This window comes from Sander vitreus, chromosome 20 (assembly GCF_031162955.1).
Source record: "Sander vitreus isolate 19-12246 chromosome 20, sanVit1, whole genome shotgun sequence".
In the NCBI taxonomy this organism is placed as follows: Eukaryota; Metazoa; Chordata; class Actinopteri; order Perciformes; family Percidae; genus Sander; species Sander vitreus.
Genome location: NC_135874.1, coordinates 21,340,792 through 21,363,163, shown reverse-complemented (window position 1 = coordinate 21,363,163; position 22,372 = coordinate 21,340,792). Strand labels below are relative to the sequence as shown.

General features: G+C 41.2%; 1 protein-coding gene across 1 annotated transcript in view; it reads left to right on the top strand.

The window, feature by feature from the left end:
* The window catches only part of lrfn5a (leucine rich repeat and fibronectin type III domain containing 5a), a 120,323-nt gene extending 103,953 nt beyond the window's left edge, over window positions 1-16,370 (top strand). The window contains exons 10-11 of the mRNA XM_078278171.1: window positions 13,358-13,631; window positions 14,365-16,370. Of these exons, the coding sequence (XP_078134297.1) occupies window positions 13,358-13,631; window positions 14,365-15,297 (1,207 nt within the window). The 3' untranslated portion in view covers window positions 15,298-16,370. The remainder of the gene's footprint in view (window positions 1-13,357; window positions 13,632-14,364) is intronic.
* Window positions 16,371-22,372: the final 6,002 nt, after the last annotated feature.

The following is a 22,372-nucleotide window of genomic DNA, read 5'->3' as shown; positions in this document are numbered from 1 at the left end:
CACAATTAAAACTTTTCTTGTGACCCCTTTGTACAAAGCTGTATCATTGTGATCCTTTATCTCAGGGTGCATTTGAGTGGTTTTCGCTTCTCACATAGGTTTACTGGGAAAACTATACAGTATTGTATTACATAAGAAGAAAGCAGATTTTCTATTTCCTGTTTTTTTAACCTGTTACATTCATCTTGCGACCCCTTGTGAGAGTCCCAATTCCCAGGTTGGGAACCACTGGTCTACATGGTATTTCAAAGTCAATTAAATTAAATTATAATTCAATTTTATTAATAGTGTCAAATCATAACAGAAGTTAAAGGTGCTCTAAGCGATGTTGGGTGACGGCACTTCTTGTTGACGTTCCAAGTGTTTTCAAACAAAACTAGGCTAGCTTGCCCCTCCCTCCTCCTCATCCCGTCCCCTCTCCCTCCCTTCCGTGCTTCCGCGCACTAACCCCCCAACCCCCATCCCATTTTGTTGCCATTTGTGGAGCCTGGGCTGTCTACAGAGACCGCGGTTGTTTTTTTACAGTGTGTTCAGGGGACAGTCAGCTCGCGGATAGTGAGGAGATGTTTGCTGTATGTGACAAAAATTGTTGTAGCCTAAAAAAGCACCTTTAACCAACACATTCCCACCCTCAACTTGTCAACATACTGACACTTGGTGAGGAACCCTTGGCATAACGTTTTAATGCTCTGGGTATCCCTTTGGCATTTTTCAACGTGCAAGGTAAAACCACTTAGTTAGAGTTAGGAAAAGATCATGTGTGGGGTCAAAAGATGTATGTTTAAGTGACACACGGGACAAGAATGAGCCACGAATCCCTGTGTAGAGATGAAGACCATAAGGAGTAGGGATAGACCGATTATCTGGCCGTTTTTTGGCAGTTTGCAGATGATTTGTATCTGCCTGATAACGGATTAAGTTAATTAAAAAGTGCGGTACTTTGGCTCCGCTACAGCTCTGTGTCTGTGCCTCTGCTCCGGTTTCACTTACGACGGAGTCTGATTTAATGTCCCGTCCACAATGCAACTATCTTTTACTGTGTATTATGTTGAAAGTTTCTAATTTATTAAATAATTGTTTAAACCATTTAAACAAAGTTTTGTGTTGGAGTTTGCAACATTCCGAACATCTTAGTTTTGACTCAGATTTGAATGCATATTGGTTCCAAATATCGGTTATCGGTTTCATTAATTACTAATTATCGGTATCAGTATCGGCCTTGAAAAACCAATATCGGTCGATCCCTAATAAGGAGCAGCTTGTTTCATGAGGAGGGAGAATGTTGGCAGTATAGCTAGGAGCTAAACCAGGCTAGCTTTTAAAATGAATCAATAAAATACAGAAATTGTGTTTGCCATCCATAAATACAAGCTCTAGAGAAATGGTTAATTTAAGGCCAAGATAAAATGTAGTTCATCCACTCCAAACCTAGGACGCAAACTCCACTTTTACATTACAATTCTTAAGAACACGCACACAGGCACACACACACACACACACACACACACACACACACACACACATACACATACAAATCCCAGTCTCCCTCTATCCTAGTCCTCATCTGCTCTGCCTGTTGTGTTGTTTTGTTTTGTTATGTTCATTCGGCAGTTGTTTTCCACTCCAGCAGATCCATCGAGCTACAGGGGCTGGTTGCTATTTGCCAAAAAACTACACATCAAGCAAATTGTGTGGCAAGCTTTTTTATGAGGCTACACAACAGGGGGTGGGGGATGAATCCAGGCTTTTAAAAAGGCATACTTTCATACTTTCTCTCTCTTACTAGCAGGAAGTAGTTTATTCTTGCCTATGGTCCCTGCGGCCCAGGTATTACACCTTGCTCAGCTGTGCTTAAGGCGTGAAAAAACGCTCGCCTTTATCCCGCTGTAATGTTCCAATACTGATTTTATAGCACCATAAACATATTGCGGGCCTAACCTAAAAGTGTTGTTGTTTTTCTAAGTAAGTAGTTCAAGGAGTTGTAAACAGGGACAAGTAGTATAGAGGGAGCTATCATAGCAGTAAGGATGATTCTGAAGGGAAGATGGGGTGTTTGTAGGCAGCAAAGGAAGGAAGGAGGGATTGAAGGAGAAAAACAGAACATAAAGAAGATTTACTAGATGACTCAGTTCAATCAGATGAGGGGAACTGAAATGGGTGGAAATGGAAAGAGGGGTAAGAAGGAAAAAAGAAAGTGGGAGGAATGCCAAAAAGAAGAACATAAGGGGGGAAAAATATATAGCAGAAAGAGGAAGGAATGAAGGAAATGATGAGAGTGGCCGGATGATAATAAAAGAGATTGGAGGAAAGAAGAAGTTCCCAAGAAAAGGAATGAAGAAAGGAGGAAGAAATGTAGACAGTTTAGAAAAAAGGATTAATACAATGAGGGTAAAATGAAGGGTAATAATATTAGGAAGGGTGGGATGATACAATGAAACGTGGGAAGAAAAATGATCTTGATGAAAGAAAGAGAGAAAAGAAGGAATTATTTTAAGAGGGAATGCCAGGAGTAAAAGACAAGAGGATGGCCCAGGATGGAAGAGAGGTAGGAAGAAAGGAATACAAAGAAAGCTAGAAAAATGAAGAAATAATATGAAAAGAACAGGGACAAAAAATAACGTACGTGTGATTAAAAACAAGTAAACGACAGTATGGAGGGAGAAAGTGTGGAAGGAGCCAACCACAGCATTAAAGAAAAATGTAGATGACTCAGCTAAACTGAAGGAATGTAGCTGAGCTGGGCAGATGGAGGTCTACACCCAGCTACAGATGTTGCTGAAATGTCTTCCCCACTTCCGGGACAGCTTTGGTTGCACGGCACTTTGACATGCACTCTGCTATGATTGTTTAGACTGAGCTCAGCAGTAGTGAGATCTTGCTAAGTGTAGAATTAGTAATTGACAAAAGTGAAAACTGGTTGTTCATTCAAGAGAAGGTCACAGACTAGTCATCACAGCTGACAAATAATTTAATGCATTAATTGCATGCATGCTTTGCCATTAAATACCCACCCCGAAGAGGAAATGGTATTCATTAAACTAGTTTCAAATTTATAATTTGTTTGTAACCTTATTAAAATGAACTGATAAGGTAAAACAAAACAAAAACTCTTGCCATCTATGTCAATTGATAAGAGAGGAGTATTAGTACATCTCCACATAAAGGAGCTAAACTTCCAAGCTACTTTTCTTCTCAGTTATCGTAGTGTGTGAGGATAATAATGAGGACAGCGAATCAAGGGGTGGCAATAATTAGTTTTTAGATAATGCTCCAATCTGGCATTTAAATGAAGTGTGTTTTATTGGGAACTGTAACATTATGACAGTAATTACATTACTAATTTGTTAAAGTGGTCATTGGTGGGGAAAGAAGTATCCCAATCTTCTGAGTCCCACTCCATTGCTGCATTAATACAACTGTGGAATCATTACTTGGCCACTAGCTACAGTAGGTGGCTAATATTTAGTGTTTTAGCAACTGCTCTTTGAGTCTGACTCTGAACAGGGTTTAATGAATAAAAATGCATGATGAGGTGTTAGCAAAGCCCACCTGGCCTGGGCTCAAAATCCCTGTTCCACCTCTGACTACAAGCTGTGTGGGTGCTTGTTAACCATTAGCTTTGGCATCAGGGGCATTATGCATGGTGAAACATAGATAAGAAGCTAGCTTCTGTGATGTTTCTGTCTGCCTGAGAAACTCAGACCTATTAGCACGGCAGTGTGCCATCTGCTGTGTAAGCCGCATTAGCGCCGAGGTCAACAGTAATGGGGCAGGAGTTGAACTACCATTAATCCTCTTCTCTTTGTGCTTAGAAACCTGTTATTCTTAACTGGTTTGATTGCACTCGTGTGACTTACAATTGTTGAGAAAATGAACAGGGGAAAAAAATATTTTGAAAAGAAATGAATCATGAAATGTCATGTTGCCAATTACCGTATGCATTATATAATAGCAAAAATAAGCATGTGAGCGTATGAGAGCAGCACGTGTTTAAAAAGTGCATTGTAAAGAAAAGTTTGTTAAAACCCATAACTGCTTCTGCATGCTATTTTGTTGGCTTATCTGACAACGTTTTCCATGTTTCAGGCTATCTAATTTAGACTAGCTTGCGTTGCGGTAGCATGGGAGGCTTTAGCCAGAAGCACTGAATACCATTTTCTAAAATAATTGGACAACCTACTTTTAGATATCTGTGACCCACATTTTGGTTCCATCCCAGTTTGGGCAACACTGCTGTGCAATTTTACAGTGTTTTTCTGTTCAAACACTTTTTAATTGAGACTGGGTAGTGGTAATATAATATAAGAGCACACTGATATTTGCACCATTTTATTTTATTTTGTACTTTTTACCAAGAAGGTTTAACAGCTGAAACAGCTTTATCGTCTTGGGATTTGGTGTGTGATGTTATTTTATAACATAAGCAGATGTTAGGATGTAATGAAAATGCTGCATTGTTGCTTTAAGTTTTGTACTCTACTGTATTTTTTGGATTATGATGAAAACAATATCTTGCTCTTGCTTTCAGTCACAAAACTTAAGTTGCTCAGTTGTCATGGAAATGTAGACGTTAGCATGTCAATTCTCAACCGTGTTGGCTTGAAACGAGCTAAAGTTCAAAGCTCATTCTCGACTTTGGAAACAGCAGTTGACAAAACTAGCTCAACACAAGGTGTTTTTCATTGCAAACAGTTTGCCTAGCTGTCATGGAATTGTAGATTATTAGAGTAATGTTTGAAATTTGCTCCGAAAATAACCTAATGCCATGTATGAATGTGAAACTGAAATGCAGATTTCTTACTTAATATTTGCAAAGTTTACTGTGTTGAAGATACAACATGCAATATATATTTATAAGTAATCCAGTAAATCAATTTTGAGATATCACTTTGACAAACACGTTTGTGATATGGGTAATACTTTGATTACTAATATTTCATAGTTGCTTTCTTTTACCTTCACTCTGACTCAAATTAAACAAATGAGATATAACTTGTCAATTATAGAGCTTTAGATGTGCTTGGTGGATTTTGTTGCCGTTTTCCTGTCTCTCTCTCTCCGTTTTCCTGTCTCTCTCTCTCTTTCTTGCACTCTGTGCAAGAAAGCAAATGTTGTTTCCCAAAATGTTGAACTATTACTTTAAGTCAGTCAAAACCATACAGTAAAACTGTGAATCTACAGTAAATCTCAGATAGGACACAACGTTAAGTGAAACCAAGTGTAATGCCAGTTACTACACAGTCGTCAGGTTAAAAACTCCACAAAGTACATACAAATGAAATTTAGATCACCAACATTCTCTTTCACAACTTGACAGCATCCATTCCTATTATGAAATGCAAAAACAATATCCCTCTGTAGCTACATGAAACCACTAATGAGCTAGCCCAGAGTGCTGAATATCATTTAAAAACATTGGAAGATGCTGTCACACATGGTCTGAATAGGCTCTGCTGCTAGAGAAGCCACTGACTGCAGCTGAGTTATTGGAAGCCCTGGCCTCTTATCGCACGGCTCCAACTGGACCTGGAAGCCCTCGCCTTGTGTGTTGAATCATTGCTTTGAAAGTCTTCCCCCCCTCTCCTGGAATAATGCGTGTTTGTGGCCAGTGGGTTTTGTCCAATATTTAATCAAGTGAAATGGCCTGAAATAGAACAATCTGGTATCATAGTTCACTGTTCTGTGTATGGAGGCAATCATTTGTCTCGAGTCAAAAAGATGAGAGTGACTAATGGAGATCGCATTGTCCTCCTGGCTTGATTAACTCGCACACAAACACAAGCGCACTCACATCCGTGCACGTGCATACACAATAACGTGATGAATGTTGGCAGAGAGCCAGACACAGTGACAGCCACTGGGAAGAGGAGGCTGCTGTGGGAGGAGAAGATTACTGTAATGGAACTCACACACATGCATTTACACATATATATATATATATATATACTGCAGACACATATAGACATAAGTATACAAATGCATACTCACAGAGGAACATGCACAAAGAAACTTTATCTTGTGTAATGAAAGTGTAATGAAACCCAGAAATGTGCGCGCACACACACACACACACACACACACACACACACACGCATACGCATACACACAGGCGCCCTGGGCAGAAGGCTTGGCAGAGCAGAGTAGATAGATTAGTGTAATAGTCTCGGCCAAGGCAATCATCAGCCCACTGTAGGGCTTCAAATACTGGCAGCAAGATCCAGCTCAGACACAAAGAAATTAGCCACAATGAATGAGTCAGTTTGGATGAGTTCACAATGCTAACGGCTCACACAGTCTAGAAATAATCATATGCAAGAAAAAAAGAAAATCCACAGATTTGCATAAAAATGTATTTTGTGAACTCAGCATGCATCAGTACAGGGTCCAAACACAGCAAAAACATTATCAATATATGTTCCTTGTAGCTATGAATTATAAATGATGACAGCTTGGCTTACACGTTGACAATGGAAACTAGCTATGCAATGTGAGTGTCATTGGCCGGAGCATCCGGTTAGATGGATTTTGTTTAGAAACTCTTTTGGGCTGTTGTCCAGGAGGAGTCATGTAGCTAATGGTTTCTTGGAAGTGAAGGTTTCTGAGGTGGAGTTAAGAGAGAATGTCATTTATTCAAACCCTCAAGCAAAGTACATAAGTACTGCCCATTTATAGATCTTTAACCAAACAACATTCAGTGTTTTTGGAATTAAACACAGTTTTGGTTTTTGACTTGCCGAGTTACTGATACGTACATTTTCTATAATATTTCTATAGTGAGCAGATCTGACATACTTATTTTTCTTGTTTGTAATATTAACTTCAATATAACATTTAAAACTTTTCGTCACCGCCCAAAGAAAATCATTTATCTCCAAATTTGGCAACTTTCGGTCAAATGTTCCTTCATCCATCCATCCATCTTCATCCGCTTATCCGGGGTCGGGTCGCGGGGGTAGCAGCTCCAGCAGGGGACCCCAAACTTCCCTTTCCCGGGCCACATTAGCCAGCTCCGACTGGGGGATCCCGAGGCGTTCCCAGACCAGGTTAGAGATATAATCCCTCCACCTAGTCCTGGATCTCCCCCGAGGCCTCCTCCCAGCTGGACGTGCCTGGAACACCTCCGTAGGGAGGCGCCCAGGGGGCATCCTTACCAGATGCCCGAACCACCTCAACTGGCTCCTTTCGACGCAAAGGAGCAGCGGCTCTACTCCGAGCTCCTCACGGATAACTGAGCTTCTCACCCTATCTCTAAGGGAGATGCCAGCTACCCTCCTGAGGAAACCCATTTCGGCCGCTTGTACCCTGGATCTTGTTCTTTCGGTCATGACCCAGCCTTCATGACCATAGGTGAGGGTAGGAACAAAAACTGACCGGTAGATTGAGAGCTTTGCCTTCTGGCTCAGCTCTCTTTTCGTCACAACGGTGCGATAAATTGAATGTAATACCGCACCTGCTGTGCCGATTCTCCGACCAATCTCCCGCTCCATTGTCCCCTCACTCGCGAACAAGACCCCAAGGTACTTGAACTCCTTCACTTGGGGTAAGGACTCATTCCCTACCTGGAGAAGGCACTCCATCGGTTTCCTGCTGAGAACCATGGCCTCCGATTTAGAGGTGCTGATCCTCATCCCAGCCGCTTCACACTCGGCTGCAAACCGATCCAGTGAGTGCTGAAGGTCACAGGCCACATCATCTGCAAAAAGCAGCGATGAGATCCCCAGCCCACCGAACTGCAACCCCTCTCCACCCCGACTACGCCTCGATATCCTGTCCATAAATACTACAAACAGGATTGGTGACAAAGCGCAGCCCTGGCGGAGGCCAACTCTCACCTGAAACGAGTCCGACTTACTGCCGAGAACCCGGACACAGCTCTCGCTTTGGTCGTACAGAGATTGGATGGCCCTGAGAAGGGACGCCCTCACCACCTACTCCCGCAGCACCTCCCACAGTATCTCCCGGGGCACCCGGTCATACGCCTTCTCCAGATCCACAAAACACTTGTAGACTGGTTGGGCATACTCCCAGGCTCCCTCCAGGATCCTTGCGAGAGTAAAGATCTGGTCCGTTGTTCCACGACCAGGACGGAATCCGCCTTGTTCCTCTTCAACCTGAGATTCGACTATCGACCGAACCCTAGGGCGTATTAGTCGGATTTAGGAGTTCCTCAAAGTGCTCCTTCCACCGCCCTATTACCTCCTCAGTTGAGGTCAACAGCGTCCCATCCTTACTGTACACAGCTTGGATGGTTCACCGCTTCCCCCTCCTGAGGTGGCGAACGGTTTTCCAGAAGTACCTTGGTGCCGACCGAAAGTCCTTCTCCATGTCTTCTCCGAACTTCTCCCACACACGCTGCTTTGCCTCTTTCATGGCAGAGGCTGCAGCCCTTCGGTACCTTGCAACTGCCTCCGGAGTCGTCTGGGATAACATGTCCCGGAAAGACTCCTTCTTCAGTCGGACGGCTTCCCTGACCACCGGTGTCCACCACGGTGTTCGTGGGTTACCGCCCCTTGAGGCACCTAAGACCCTAAGACCACAGCTCCTCACCGCAGCTTCAGCAATGGAAACTTTGAACATTGTCCACTCGGGTTCAATGCCCCCAGCCTCCACAAGGATGCACGAAAAGCTCCGCTGGAGGTGTGAGTTGAAAGTCTGTCGGACAGGGGCCTCCTCAAGACGTTCCCAATTTACCCGCACTACCCGTTTGGGCTTACCAGGTCTGTCCAGAGTCTTCCCCACCCCTGACCCAACTCACCACCAGATGGTGATCGGTTGACAGCTCCGCCCCTCTCTTCACCCGAGTGTCCAAAACATATGGCCTCAGATCAGTTGAAACGATTATAAAATCGATCATTGACCTTTGGCCTAGGGTGCTCTGGTACCAAGTACACTTATGAGCATCCCTATGTTCGAACATGGTGTTCGTTATAGACAATCCATGACTAGCACAGAAGTCCAACAACAAACAACCACTCTGGTTTAGATCAGGAGGCCGTTCCTCCCAATCACGCCTCTCCATGTGTCTCCATCATTACCCACGTGCGCGTTGAAGTCCCCCAGCAGAACTATGGAGTCCCCGACTGGAGCCCCATCCAGGACTCCACTCAAGGTCTCCAAGAAGGCCGAATACTCTGAACTCTTGTTTGGTGCATATGCACAAACAACAGTCAGAGTTTTCCCCCCCACAACCCGCAGGCGTAGGGAGGCGACCCTCTCGTCCCACCGGGTTAAACTCCAACGTAGCGGTGCTCAGCCGGGGGCTTGTGAGTATCCCCACACCCGCCCGGCGCCTCACACCCTGGGAAACTCCGGAGAAGAAAAGAGTCCAACCCCTATCCAGGAGTATGGTTCCAGAACCAAGACTGTGCGTAGATGTAAGCCCCACCAGATCTAACCGGTAGCGCTCCACCTCCCGCACAAGTTCCGGCTCCTTCCCCCACAGAGAGGTGACATTCCACGTCCCCAGAGCCAGCCTCTGCTGCCCTGGTCTGGTCCGTCGAGGCCCCTGACCTTCACTGCCACCCATGTGGCAGCGCACCCGACCCCAGCGGTTCCTCCCACAGGTGGTGGGCCCATGGGATGGAGAGATGTCCGCCACGTAGCTTTTTCGGGCTGTGCCCGGCCGGGCTCCGTGGCAAACCCGGCCACCAGACGCTCGCTGACGAGCCCTCCATCTGGGCCTGGCTCCAGACGGGGGCCCCGGGCTTCCTCCGGGCAGGGTCACTTCATCCCTTCCTCGATTTTTCATAGGATTTTTGAACCATTCTTTGTCTGGCCCCTCACCTGAGACCACTTTGCCTTGGGAAACCCTACCAGGAGCACAAAGCTCCAGACAACACAGCCCTCAGGTTCATAGGGACACACAAACCTCTCCACCACGATAAGGTGATGGTTCCCGGAGAATGGATGAGAAGGCATGTTCCTTCATGATGTGAGAAAATGATTCTACTTCTTAAGATAGATACATCATTAAAAACCCATTGGGTTAGCTGAATGAGGCATTGTCACGAAGCTGAATACAATTAGTTTTTTCTTATTTCAAGATGAAATGTTGTTTTGGAAATACATCACAGGACGGCAACATTCTCGGTTTTAAATAGTAAATAATATGTTTTGTTGTGGCTACTCAACAGTGAGTTAATCATATTTTCATCATATGATATCAGTATAACATTATAGAGAGGTCAGTCTGTGCAACCGCAGAAGCCCTCCAGATAATGTCGAGATAATTGTCTGCTAGTTGCTTATCAAAGGTGCAACTGCAGCAGTCAAAGATGGAGAGAGTAGGTGGAAAATTCATAACACACTCACACACATCAGGATCGCCTTAGACACAAACCTTAGAAAACATCACCATGGCATTATCAGCCAGTACCACCAGATTACTGCCGTGAAACCAGAGCACGTGATGTCGATGTCGGTTTTACTTAAATTTCAAATAGTTTGCATTATGATATCTTGTTGCTGCAGAGATAATTGTAATGCCCCCTGTTTTCCATATTTACAGTTTTTTACTCATAAGATGTTTTTGTCTTTGTATCTTGTTTTCTAAAGAAATTCCCCACTCGCCCCATCCTTGGCGGTCCTCTTCCTTCGAGCTCTGTTCCTCTGGGAGAGCCTGGGAGCCTGAGGGTTCTGCGCAGTATCTTAGCTGGTCTTAGGACTCCACTCTTCTGCACAGAGCTCTCAGATGTTGTTCCTCAAATTTGCCTGGAGTCACTGTCCCAGTTTTGGGGTTACAGCCCCCAGGGCTCCAATTACCACTGGAACCACTGTTGCCTTCACTTTCCAAATGTATTTTATTTTTTCAGACTACAGGCACTTACACCAAAGATACAAAGGCATTTCAGTGTATGTTAGAATTTGTTCTGTCACTTTGAAGTATGAGTATGGTATCATTCATGTGTATGTGCAGGCTGCCCTTATTCACTGTTTGTACATATAGCTATGAAATGTAATGCACCGTAATTCGTATATAACCCATGTATGCATTGAGATCCAGATTGATGTTTGTTGTTTGGCACACTGGACTTTCACCTGGGAAACTGATGTCCATGTCCCCTGTGAAATCAAAAAAGTTAAGTTATTAACTTAACTTTGCAAAAGTTTTCATTAGATATCATACGAACTATTGTATGAGTGTGTGTGTGTGTGTGTGTGTGTGTGTGTGTGTGTGTGTGTGTGTGTGTGTGTGTTTGTTTAGTGGCTAAAGTCTCACTCCTATACTGTCAAAATCATTAAAGAATCATTAGGTGCAGGCATTCGAGTTCAGGAAATGTTCCGAAAATTGACTGAATATTCTTAACTATATAATCACATATTCCAGTAATCAGTAATACTCTGTGTGCTCTCTTTTTTAGAGCGTGACAGTGTTTAAGTCGGCAAGAAAAAAAGATGTACTCACACATTACAAAACATTACAGACACATTATTTTACACAAAGATTCTGAATGTGTTGCTGGCTGATGTGACACACAACCATACACGCAAATGAAAACCAAGGCCACATCCATAATAGGGAAATTAATCTCTGCCTGTGTATGTATGTGTATACAAATGTAGCTGCTTGTATCAGAGCTTGTAGGTGCCAGCGACTTTCGCTCTTATCATTAACCTGCATACTTCAAAGTCACTTTATGTGTCCCAACACAGAAATAATGTGTGTGTGTGTGTGTGTGTGTGTGTGTGTGTGTGTGTGTGTGTGTGTGTGTGTGTGTGTGTGTGTGTGTGTGTGTGTTTCATCAAGAGAAGCAAAGAGGAGAACACTCATGGTCACCCAGCATTCAGATGGTTGGATTAGCATTCATGGGGTCATATAGATGCTCACACACACACTCCTACAGCCTTGTGCTCTTATTCCATCGAGGGCACACCAATGACCCACCGCTACATTTATTCCCTAGCTCTTTATACTTACCATTAAACCTCACCATGTCTCCTAACTCAAGCTCTAACCCAGATACTTAACCTGGCTAAAACAGCCCACTCACTGCACATGAGGCCGCGAGCTGTGAACTAGCAAACCCTCTTTGGTTTTAATAAGGAATTTCATTTGCATTTTAATGAGATAATCCAGGAAAGCTGACAAGCCCTTTAAGGGAAACTGAAGGACAAATGTGCATATCCTCTAGTCAATGTGACAAGTGTCCAGTGACGAATTACCAACTTCACTCAAAGTGGCAACGTACCTTTGTATTTGTCGAAAAAAATGTCCAGATGTATTCAGCGTGTCTGAAAACGGTTTCCTTTGAATGTTGTATTGTGAAACCAGAAGAAGATAAATGATTTTGGAAAGGAAGGGCATCTCTCCCGATCCGTGCAATAATAAATCATCTAATTGGTCTCCTGTTCTGCTGATGACTTTTAGGTTTTCGTTTTTGATGATTCAGCACCAAGCTATACACAGTGGAGCTGACTGAATTCATTCTTTACAATTTCCATTCTTCCTTCACTGTTGACTATTTTATTCATGTATTTTTTTCTATTATATTTATTTCTACATTCCTCTTCTTCCAACAATATACTGTTGTCTACTTTCCTCCGGGGGAAGGTGTTATAGGCCTTTTGTAACAAAGCAGAAGGTAAATGTATTATGCAGGTTGTCCCGAAAGATTGTGTTTACTATTATCACAAGTCCTGTGTCACCTGAGCCCTTAATGCTAGATACAAATTTAGCTAACATTTGTACTCTAATGACAATGCATGTGGGGTTTCAAAGAGTTTGGTAAGCTGCCAACAATGGCTCACATGACTACGTGTTTGTGAAAGGTGTTTCTTGTAGTGACAAACCCACAGATCATTTTCACACACATCTTTTTTTATTGTCTATTGTTTACTGTTACTGTTTTCATTCAATCTCATCATGCTTTTATTATGAACATTGTTTCCAGACGCAGCTGTTTTCAGCAAATACATTTTTAAAAACCCATTGTACGCTACACTGTGATTAGCCGGTGAACACAGTGGACCACTTAACAGCTAAAGAGCCAGATATTTCCCTCAGGAGTTTGTAGAGACCAAATTTTCCACAGTTTCCTTGGACCTTAGTCAAGCCATGATATTTTCCCTGAACATAATGGCTGACACAAGTGCTCATTCTTGACATAAGCACCACTTAAATGCCTTATGTCAGACACTATACATCAGTATGGTTTGAGGAAATGCAGTACATATCGGTCTAACATGATTGTTCCATGTGGGAATCCAAACCCGAACGTCACCAGTGCATTCCTGTACTTATTGTGTATTGTATGTTGTTCTTCCTCAAAGTGCGTCTAGTCTGCTGATGCTCTTCAAACACTAAACATTTTGTATTTAATGTCTCTCCCTTCTTCTCTGACTCTCTCCTTTGCCACAGAATGATCCCCCCATCAAGCAAAAACTTCCTGGTCAACAACCTGGCAGCAGGGACCCAGTACGACCTCTGCGTGCTGGCCATCTACGATGATGTCATCACCTCTCTGACAGCAACACGTGTGGTCGGCTGTGTGCAGTTCACCACCGAGTCAGAGTACATGAGGTGTCATTTTATGCAGTCTCAGTTCCTCGGCGGGACTATGATCATCATCATCGGCGGAATAATAGTGGCTTCGGTGCTCGTTTTCATCATCATCCTGATGATACGGTACAAGGTGGGTCCCTGTCCGTCTCGCTTAATCCACCCTGGCCAGAAAGGAATAAGAGGAGCGAGCCTGTCATTATGTGGGACGATTGGCACTATTAACATGATGGCCTTTTGCTAGCCCGGTCTGCTGCTTATGAACTGACCGGACATTTTTGATAATTTAAGATGCAGTATATCATAGCATGCAACCAAATCTCAAGATATGTAGAAATAAGAATATATTATTTCAATTTTGAGATAGTAATCCTTTTTTTAAGGGTTTTTCTTTTGTGCATTCAGTGATAGCATAAGGGTATGTGCTAAAGGTGCCTGGCTGGAATCAAATTGGGGACGTTAAAGTTATACTCTATAACCGCTAGGCTATAAACGTATACAGTACTGTCAATAAGTGCATTGTATGACAGTGTATTAAACCATTAATGGTATGGTTTGTAAAGATCTAGGCTGGCAAGACTGAAGTTTAGGTTCATTTTTGTGTCATTTATTTTCGTAGCTTACAAAATTCTCCATTTCTCTAAATCACCTACTGGGGCATTTTAAGATTAAAGGATTTTTTTTAAGCTCAACCGCAATAGTGACTTGGTTTATGTCATGATATAAAAAAAAAAAGGTGGTAATATTATTATTTTTTTTTTTTTGCCGTTTTGCCCAGCCCTACATGAAAAAGTACAATATGCAAACATTTCAGCATGGAAAAAGAATAATCAACACCTCATTGCTTCCATCTGTTTTTTCCTCAGGTGTGTAACCCTGGTGAGGGTGGTAAAGGCGTTTCATTGTCGATGACCAACGTTCACTCACAGACCAATGGGCAGCAGTCACAGGGATGCACTGTGACTCCAAGCTCCTCTAAACACGGCTCAATCGGATTAGACGACCTCTCAGGAGGCACAAAGAAAAGGAGTGGAGCAGGAGGAGGAAGAGGAGGGGCCAAGGATACGATGACTCAGTTGTCCGACTCATCCCTGCCTGATTGCTCCACGACTACGTCAGTTCTCAGCCAGCCTTGGGCAGCCAAAATCCCAACAGCTGGAGCCGAGGAACGGGAGAAAGCGGGTGAAGAGAGAGCTCAAGCTGACGTCTCGTCGCCCACCGGCACCAGCGGTTCACTAACCAAGCCAAAGCGGAAGCCCACTCCAAGTAAGCCAGGCTCGGTCTGCTCCAACAACTCGGCTACTCCTGAAAACCAATCCTCCCCTCGCCCTCCTTCCTCCTCCTTCTCCACCGCCTCCTCTGCTCTCCTCCCCTCCTCCCCTCTGGAGAACCTCAACACCAACCGCAACAACTCCACCTCTCTCAACCAAACCCCGCCTCCCTTTGTCCCTTCCTTTTTCTCCAGCCCTCTCGCCACCCCGAGCCCCGTCCCCTCCATCCGTTTTAGAGAGACGCCCATCCTGCGCAGGGCTCCTCGCGCAGGCACCTCCGCCAAGTACCAGACTCTACCTGTGGAGGAGGCAGGGAGGACCAGGGGGAGGAGGAGGTACTCGCTTAGTGAAGGAGGCTCAAAGACTCATTCGTCCCATCAGGGAGCAGGAGGAGCTCCCAAAATAGGGCGCATAATGCGGGACAAAAGGAGCCAATCAATGAGCGGGATGCTACTTCCAAAAGACGGGGATGGAGACTCGGACAAGGGCCGGTGTGATTCGGACTGGATCTTAGAAAGCACAGTTTGAACTGGAATGCAACAACAAACATAAAATAAACTTTGGTTTATCCATTTTTGTTTATCTAATGTATAAGTGTATGTCTGAGGTTTTTTGTGTGTGTGTGTGTGTGTGTGTGTGTGTGTGTGTGTTAGTTTGAATGTGTCTAGAATGGTGTATGAGTGAAGGCTAATGTGTGTTTGTAACATATGACACAGTGTTGCCATTTAGGAAGTGCGTTTTTTGGTCTGTACTGTATGTGTGTGTGTTCATGTTTGAAGCTTTCTTTATAAATGTGTGAGAGGGTGATTTCGTGTCTGTGGGTGAAAGTGTGAACATACCTTTAACTTTTTTTTAATAATTTTTCTCCACAATTCTTCAGTATTCGGTTTACAGTTTTTTCACGTTGACAGTTTCCTATCTCTTTTTTCAGTCTGTCATTCAGCGAGTGGCTATCTCGCCTAGTCTCGTAGCGTCCTCGAGTTGTCTTGGTTCCACTTTATAGCACAAAATAAAACAAGACAATGGGCTTGCCACGTTATTTCCGGATTCACACTCACCTTATTTGAAAATACCACGAAAAGGGAACTATTACAGGTAAAAAGAGGAAAATAAAAACAATACAAGAACTGCAAAGCACACCATTACTACGTCCAGAAGCCCACAGGAAGTGTGTATCAATACTGCGGCAAGAGAATAGCAGTCGGTGCCTTCTTTTGCACTAACAGACCCTCTGTCAGATGATATAACCGGATTTAGGTCTCCACCATGCTCCCTGAACGACGGATTAGGATGGAGGGGACAAACAAAAAGAAGGAGAGAGATTTCACACATAGCCTTTCTTACCTACTGAGGAGCACAGATGTTTCTTGACATATAGACGGACACAAACTGAGACAAAAAAGTAAGAAACAGATGAAGACTTTAACGGACCTCTTATGAAATTGATATTTTTTAAAGGGAAGAATAAAACAAAAAAAAGAACATGAAAACCCTGTGAGCTTTTCACTGACATTGGTACAATACAGCCTGTTGGTCACAAGCTCCAGGTAAGCTTCTGTACAGAAAAAGACAACATGTACTGTGTTGTTGTGTAAAATAAAAAGGGATAAAATGAAAACTGGAATTGTGTTTTTATGTACATGAAATGATACTGCGAAGAGAAATGCTCTTTACTTGATCTTTGCATATTTAGCGAGGATGAGCTTCTAACTGTAGCAACATTGTCTCCAGGATCAGTTTCTGATTAGTTTGCTGCTTTCTACCAGAAAAGACAATAATAATGCTAGGTCACAGTCACTTTTCTTCAGGCATATATGTTTATGGCATCAGTTGTTCTTCCCATTATTGCATCATTTCATTTGGGAAAAAAAGACTTGTGGTAGTTTTTAATTAAAACACTTAAAGTTTCACATTTGTGATTTAATACATTTTACTAGAAACCCTAGACATGCACGCACACACACATGCACACACACACACACACACACACACACACACACACACACACACACACACACAGTCTTAATGTAGGGTAGAGAATCTCATTTCCAAACCTCCCACTTTTCCCTTGCAGCAAACACATTTATGAGAGTGTGACGATTCAGAAAAAGTGCTCCCATGAGGTCTTGGCCAAAGACTCATGGGATATGTTGTTGTTGAGTGCTTACAAAATTAATAATTGTGTTTTTAATAATTGTCTAATTTGTCTTTGTTAAAACGATGACACATTCAAATGTTAACGTCCAGAACACAAGTAGAAAACGGACATGTTGAGTAATGCAGTCGTGCAAGTGGAACAAAAGATAAATGAGAGGGGACAGGACCCCGTGTCTTTATATACTCTCGTTTAACACTCTCGTAAAGTAACAGGCACTTGCTGTAACATAAGAGCTGCCACTCACTCCATTTAAAGGAAACATGCTGTTGTCTATATGTGAATGTATAATTCTCAAACCATCACATCACACACATTACATCAGTGGTAAAAGAAGTACTCTTAATCTGAAAAAAACAGTGCAGAAATATTCAGTTACAAGTAAATGTCCTGATCAATATTGTACCTAAGTAAAAGTACATAATTAATGACTAATGGCCCTATATATATATATATATATATATATATAATCACTGGAATATAATTTGTGATGTTTACTTGGTTTTAATGTTGCAGCTGATGAAGGTGGGTTATGAAGTTATTAGTGATTTATATTTTATATTAATAATGTATCAGCAACCAAGTATGTGGGCTCAAAGCACAAAGCCTGCTGTCATAGACCTTCAGCAACAAGGCGACCTGGGGGCCACAGCCAGTATGGGTGAAGTCACTATTAGTTAACATCAATGCAGGGAATTTATTCACTTTGCAATTAAATCACTAAATTGTTTGACATGAAACAGTTCTGACAGGCAAATGCAAATGGATGTTCTCACTTCAATGATCAGACATTGCTGTTTTAATGAACATTATGATGCTGAATAATTACTGACCTTTGTGAGCAATATTTCAGTGTTTATTCCGTGTTTTTCTGCAGCAGTGGGCACTCACTGTTAGACTTTAAGGTTAAATTATTAATAGTGAAGTCAATAAAACAGATGCCTCTTATCCTGGCAAAGTTACTTAATTAAAGAGAGTGAGATACAAACTCGAACTCCTGTGAGATTAAAACCAAAATTACCCCCACTGCTGCACTCCTATCTCATTCAGGTTCTCTCCACGGTTTTAAATAACAATAATAGTTGATGACGCCAGCAGACATCAGGTGAATATTTAAACAGGAACCAGAGTCGCTGCAGAGTCATACGATAGGATGAGAGAGGAAACAATTGTCCTTGTTTAATTTGTGTAAAAAGCCCTTTGCCACCGCTGTACAGCTGTCCAATAGCGCCACAGAAGCGAGCACACACAATCTCTCTTTAAAAGTGTATTAATGCTGTCCTGGTTCCTGCCTCCTTCACTGACCTTCCAATGCATTTCTTAAGCTGTAAATGCTTAATGGTAAGAGGCTTTGGAGGAGACAATCCCTCTCTATATCTTTCTTTTCCTCATTTTCTCTACTTTTCAAACCCTCTCTCTTTCTTTCTCCCTCCCTCCCTCCATCTTTCACTTTCTCTCATTTATCATTTTAATATAGTTTTGCCAATTTAGCAGCAGCTTTTGTGCAGTGAGTGGTAGTTTGTGAAGAAGAAGCTCAAAGTAATAAGCTGTGACATTGACACTGCATTTCAACGAAAAACACTTCTGCCAAATCAATAGGGTGCAACATGAATTAATTAAGTTTTGTTAAGGGTTCCAGACTCAGATGATCCACGACTGGGGAGCAGAACCTAGCAGAACGCACTAATGGAGGCCACCGGATCAAGCCCAGCAGAAGTTTGAATCAGCTGGTGGAAGTAGGTTGTGGGTAAGGTGCCTGAGAGACAGGAAACTGAAACTGAGTTAAAGCGGTGAGTTTATTACACACAAATGTGTTTGTTATAAGAATGTGAGAAACACTTTGAAGTCACTGAAAGACTAAATTAATGAATAAGAAAAAGCATCAGCGAGGAGGATGGACAAGAGCAGAAAAGCCTCCAGTTTTAATTTTCCTAATTAAAAACTTTGCTACGCAATCCAGAATAGTTTTAAAGCCTTAACAAAACCTTAATCCTGAGAATGTGTGTGAAGCCTGACATCTATTGGTGCGAAACATCAGCCATCTGCTCTTGGCTGGTCTTTGGTTCTAGGTGAAATCACCATCTGTTGCAATATAAAGGAATTATTGCAATCTGTGGATGCGTTCACATACGGAGCCCCGGAAAGGTCACGGCGAGATTTTTTCAGGGAACTACTTTTGCGTTACCTCGCAATATGTTTTGCGTTCTCTTGCAATATTTTGCGTTCCCTCACAATATTTTGTGTTCCCTCGCAATATGTTTTGCGTAACCTCGCAAAACTTTTCTTCTTCCATTACTTCTGTACTATTTCCACTCAGCTGCCCAGTGCAATGAATCAGCTCGTTTGATTTTACTTTGAGCTGGGAATTAAGTTGATATACTGCTAAATGGGCACATTTATATTTCATATAGGGTAATCAATAGTCTATTTCTTAAATGTATAAAAAAAAAAAGGGAATGTGCGAGGTCAGAGGTTTGCATGATGTGGCGATGAACAAACACTGAATTATCAGAGAATCTGCAGCTTCCTAGTAGCATTACAAAGAGAGCGTTAGTTCAGGGACAAAAACGTGAAAATAAAGCCTGCACTGATTACAATAAACTATGGCTACAACCCTTTCAGTCACCCATATGTTAATTTTCTACCTGTAATAATCTATATTCCTGTACTGTGTTGGACAAATCCGTTTAATCACATCAGATTTACATCAACAATTAAATCACGGTCTGGTGTCTGCATAGGGCTGTAAGGGACGTGTGAAGTAGCTACCTGATGTGATTTGACTTGGTTTATGGCAGTTTTCTTCTAATGAGCCACAGATTACACATAAGAAAGTGAAACTTAAAAAAGGCCAAATAAATGTATTGTCTTCTGAGCTCTTAGGGTTTTGTCTGACTGAAGGCTATGCCTGATATGGCATTACATTCTTATAATAACAGTCTGCTGCCTAATTAAGCTATATGTCAAGGTTGGTAAAAGTGGTGTCTACAATTTGATAGCATGGCATCTACTGTAACACATTTGGGATAAAAGAAAATGTTTTGTCTTATAATAATTTACAATTATTAGGATATTTGGTTTTAAATTTATAGTGTCCAGTAGCCTACATTTTGGTTCTAATTTAAGTAGTTTCTAAATAGGTCATATCTGTACGTGTTTGTTTACTGTCTGATAAAGAACATATTAGTTATTTGTCTAATTTGATACAACCATAGAAATAAAATGGACACAAGCTACGACTTAGCAAAACATGAGCAGAGCCTCTATAAAGCTCCGAGGGGAGCTGCAGGTTCTCTGATAATTCAATTAGTGCTGGTTCATCGCCATATGCGACACATGCATTTTACCTTTAATTCATTTAGGAAATAGGTATTGATTATAGAACAGATATGAATGTGCCCATTGAGCAGTATATCAGCGTTCCCAGCTCAAAGTAAAATTCAACGAGCTGATGCATATTATGGCATTGCGCTGGGCCATGACCTATGTCTCGGGAATGGAAGAAAAAAAGTTTTGCAAAGTAACGCAAAATATATTGCAAGGGAACGCAATATATTGCAAGAGAAAGCAAAACATATTGTGAGATAACGCAAAACTTTTTGCGAGGGAACACAAAATATTGCAAGGTAACGCAAAAGTCGTCCCCTGAAAAAATCTAGCCGTGACCCTTCCAGGGCTCTGTACACACAGAATCGAATTTTTTCGACATGCTATACTATGACTCTTTCATCCCTTTTTTTCTACATACTTTACTATGACTTTTTTCAACATGCTATACGATGATATTTTCGACATGTTATACTGTGACTTTTTTATCACTTTTTTTCAACATTCTATGCGTGACTGTTTTCAAGCATGCTACACAATCACTTTTTAAAAATGTTTCAACATATAGTATTATGACTTTTTTTATCACATTTTTCGACATACTATACTACTCTTTCTCTAAAAAACCTTAAAATATTTTAATGATATTCATACTAATTAAAGCCATTCCCACTTTTCCAAAAATTCTCACTTCTTCACCTTCTTCTGGTGCAATTATGCCAGCAATCCAGTTTAGCTTTCACAATTTAGCTTTTCAGCATTCACAAGCAAAGTGATTGTGTAGCATGCTTGAAAACATTCACAGTTTAATAACATGTCGAAAAAAGTAATAAAAAAGTCATAGTATAGCATGTCAGAAATATCATAGTATAGCATGTCAGAAATATCATAGTATAGCATGTCGAAAAAGTCATACTATAGTATTTCAAAAAATGTGATAAAAAATCATAGTATAGTATGTTAAAAAAGTCATAGTATAGTATGTCGAAAAAAGGGGGAAAAAGTCATTTATAGAATGTCAAAAAGGGCATTAATCTCTTCAAAACAATTGCTTGGGAAAGAGACTGTCCATTGAATTCTATCTAGTAATACGTCATAGTAAATAAAGGTTAATAAAAAAAAAAGTCGATAAAAGGTAATAGTATAGTATGTTGAAAATATCGTAGAGCATGTCAAAAAAAAGTCATAGTAAAGTATGTCAAAAATAAGTGCTAACAAGGTCATAGTATAGCATGTTGAAAATATCATCGTATAGTATGTCGAAAAAGTCATAGTATAGCATATATAAAAAGTCATAGTAAAACATGTCAAAAATATAGTATAGCATGTCGAAAAAAGTCATAGTATAGCATGTCGAAAAAAATCATTGTATATAGCATGTCGAAAAAAGTCATAGTATAGTATGTCAAAAAAATAAAAAAAATCTAGTAGAGCATGTCGAAAATATCATAGTATAGTGTGTCAAAAAAAGTGATCAAAAAGTCATAGTATAGTATGTCAAAAAAATAAAATAATCTAGTAGAGCATGTCGAAAATATCATAGTATAGTGTGTCAAAAAAAGTGATCAAAAAGTCATAGTATAGTATGTCGAAAAACGGGGGGAAAAGTAATGGTATAGAATGTCGAAAAGGGCATTAATCTCTTCAAAACAACAACCATACATAGTATAGCATGTCGAAAAAGTCATAGTATAGCATGTCGAAAAAAAGTGATAAAAAGGTCATAGCATATACAAGCATATGGAAAATATCATAATATAGTGTGTCGAAAAAAGTGATACAAAAAGTCATAGTAGAGTATGTCGAAAAAAGGGGGAAAAAAAGTCATGGTATAGAATGTCGAAAAGGTCATTAATCTCTTCAAAACAATTGCTTGGGAAAGAGACTGACCATTGAATTCTATCTAGTAATATGTCATAGTAAATAAAGGTTGAATAAAAATTTAAAAAATTTCGATAAAAAGTAATACTATAGTATGTTGAAAAAAAGTGATAAAAAAGTCATAGTATAGCATGTTGAAAATATCGTAGAGCATGTTGAAAAAAGTCATAGTATAGCATGTTGAAAATATCATAGTATAGTATGTTGAAAAAAATAAAAAGGTCATAGTATAGCATGTCG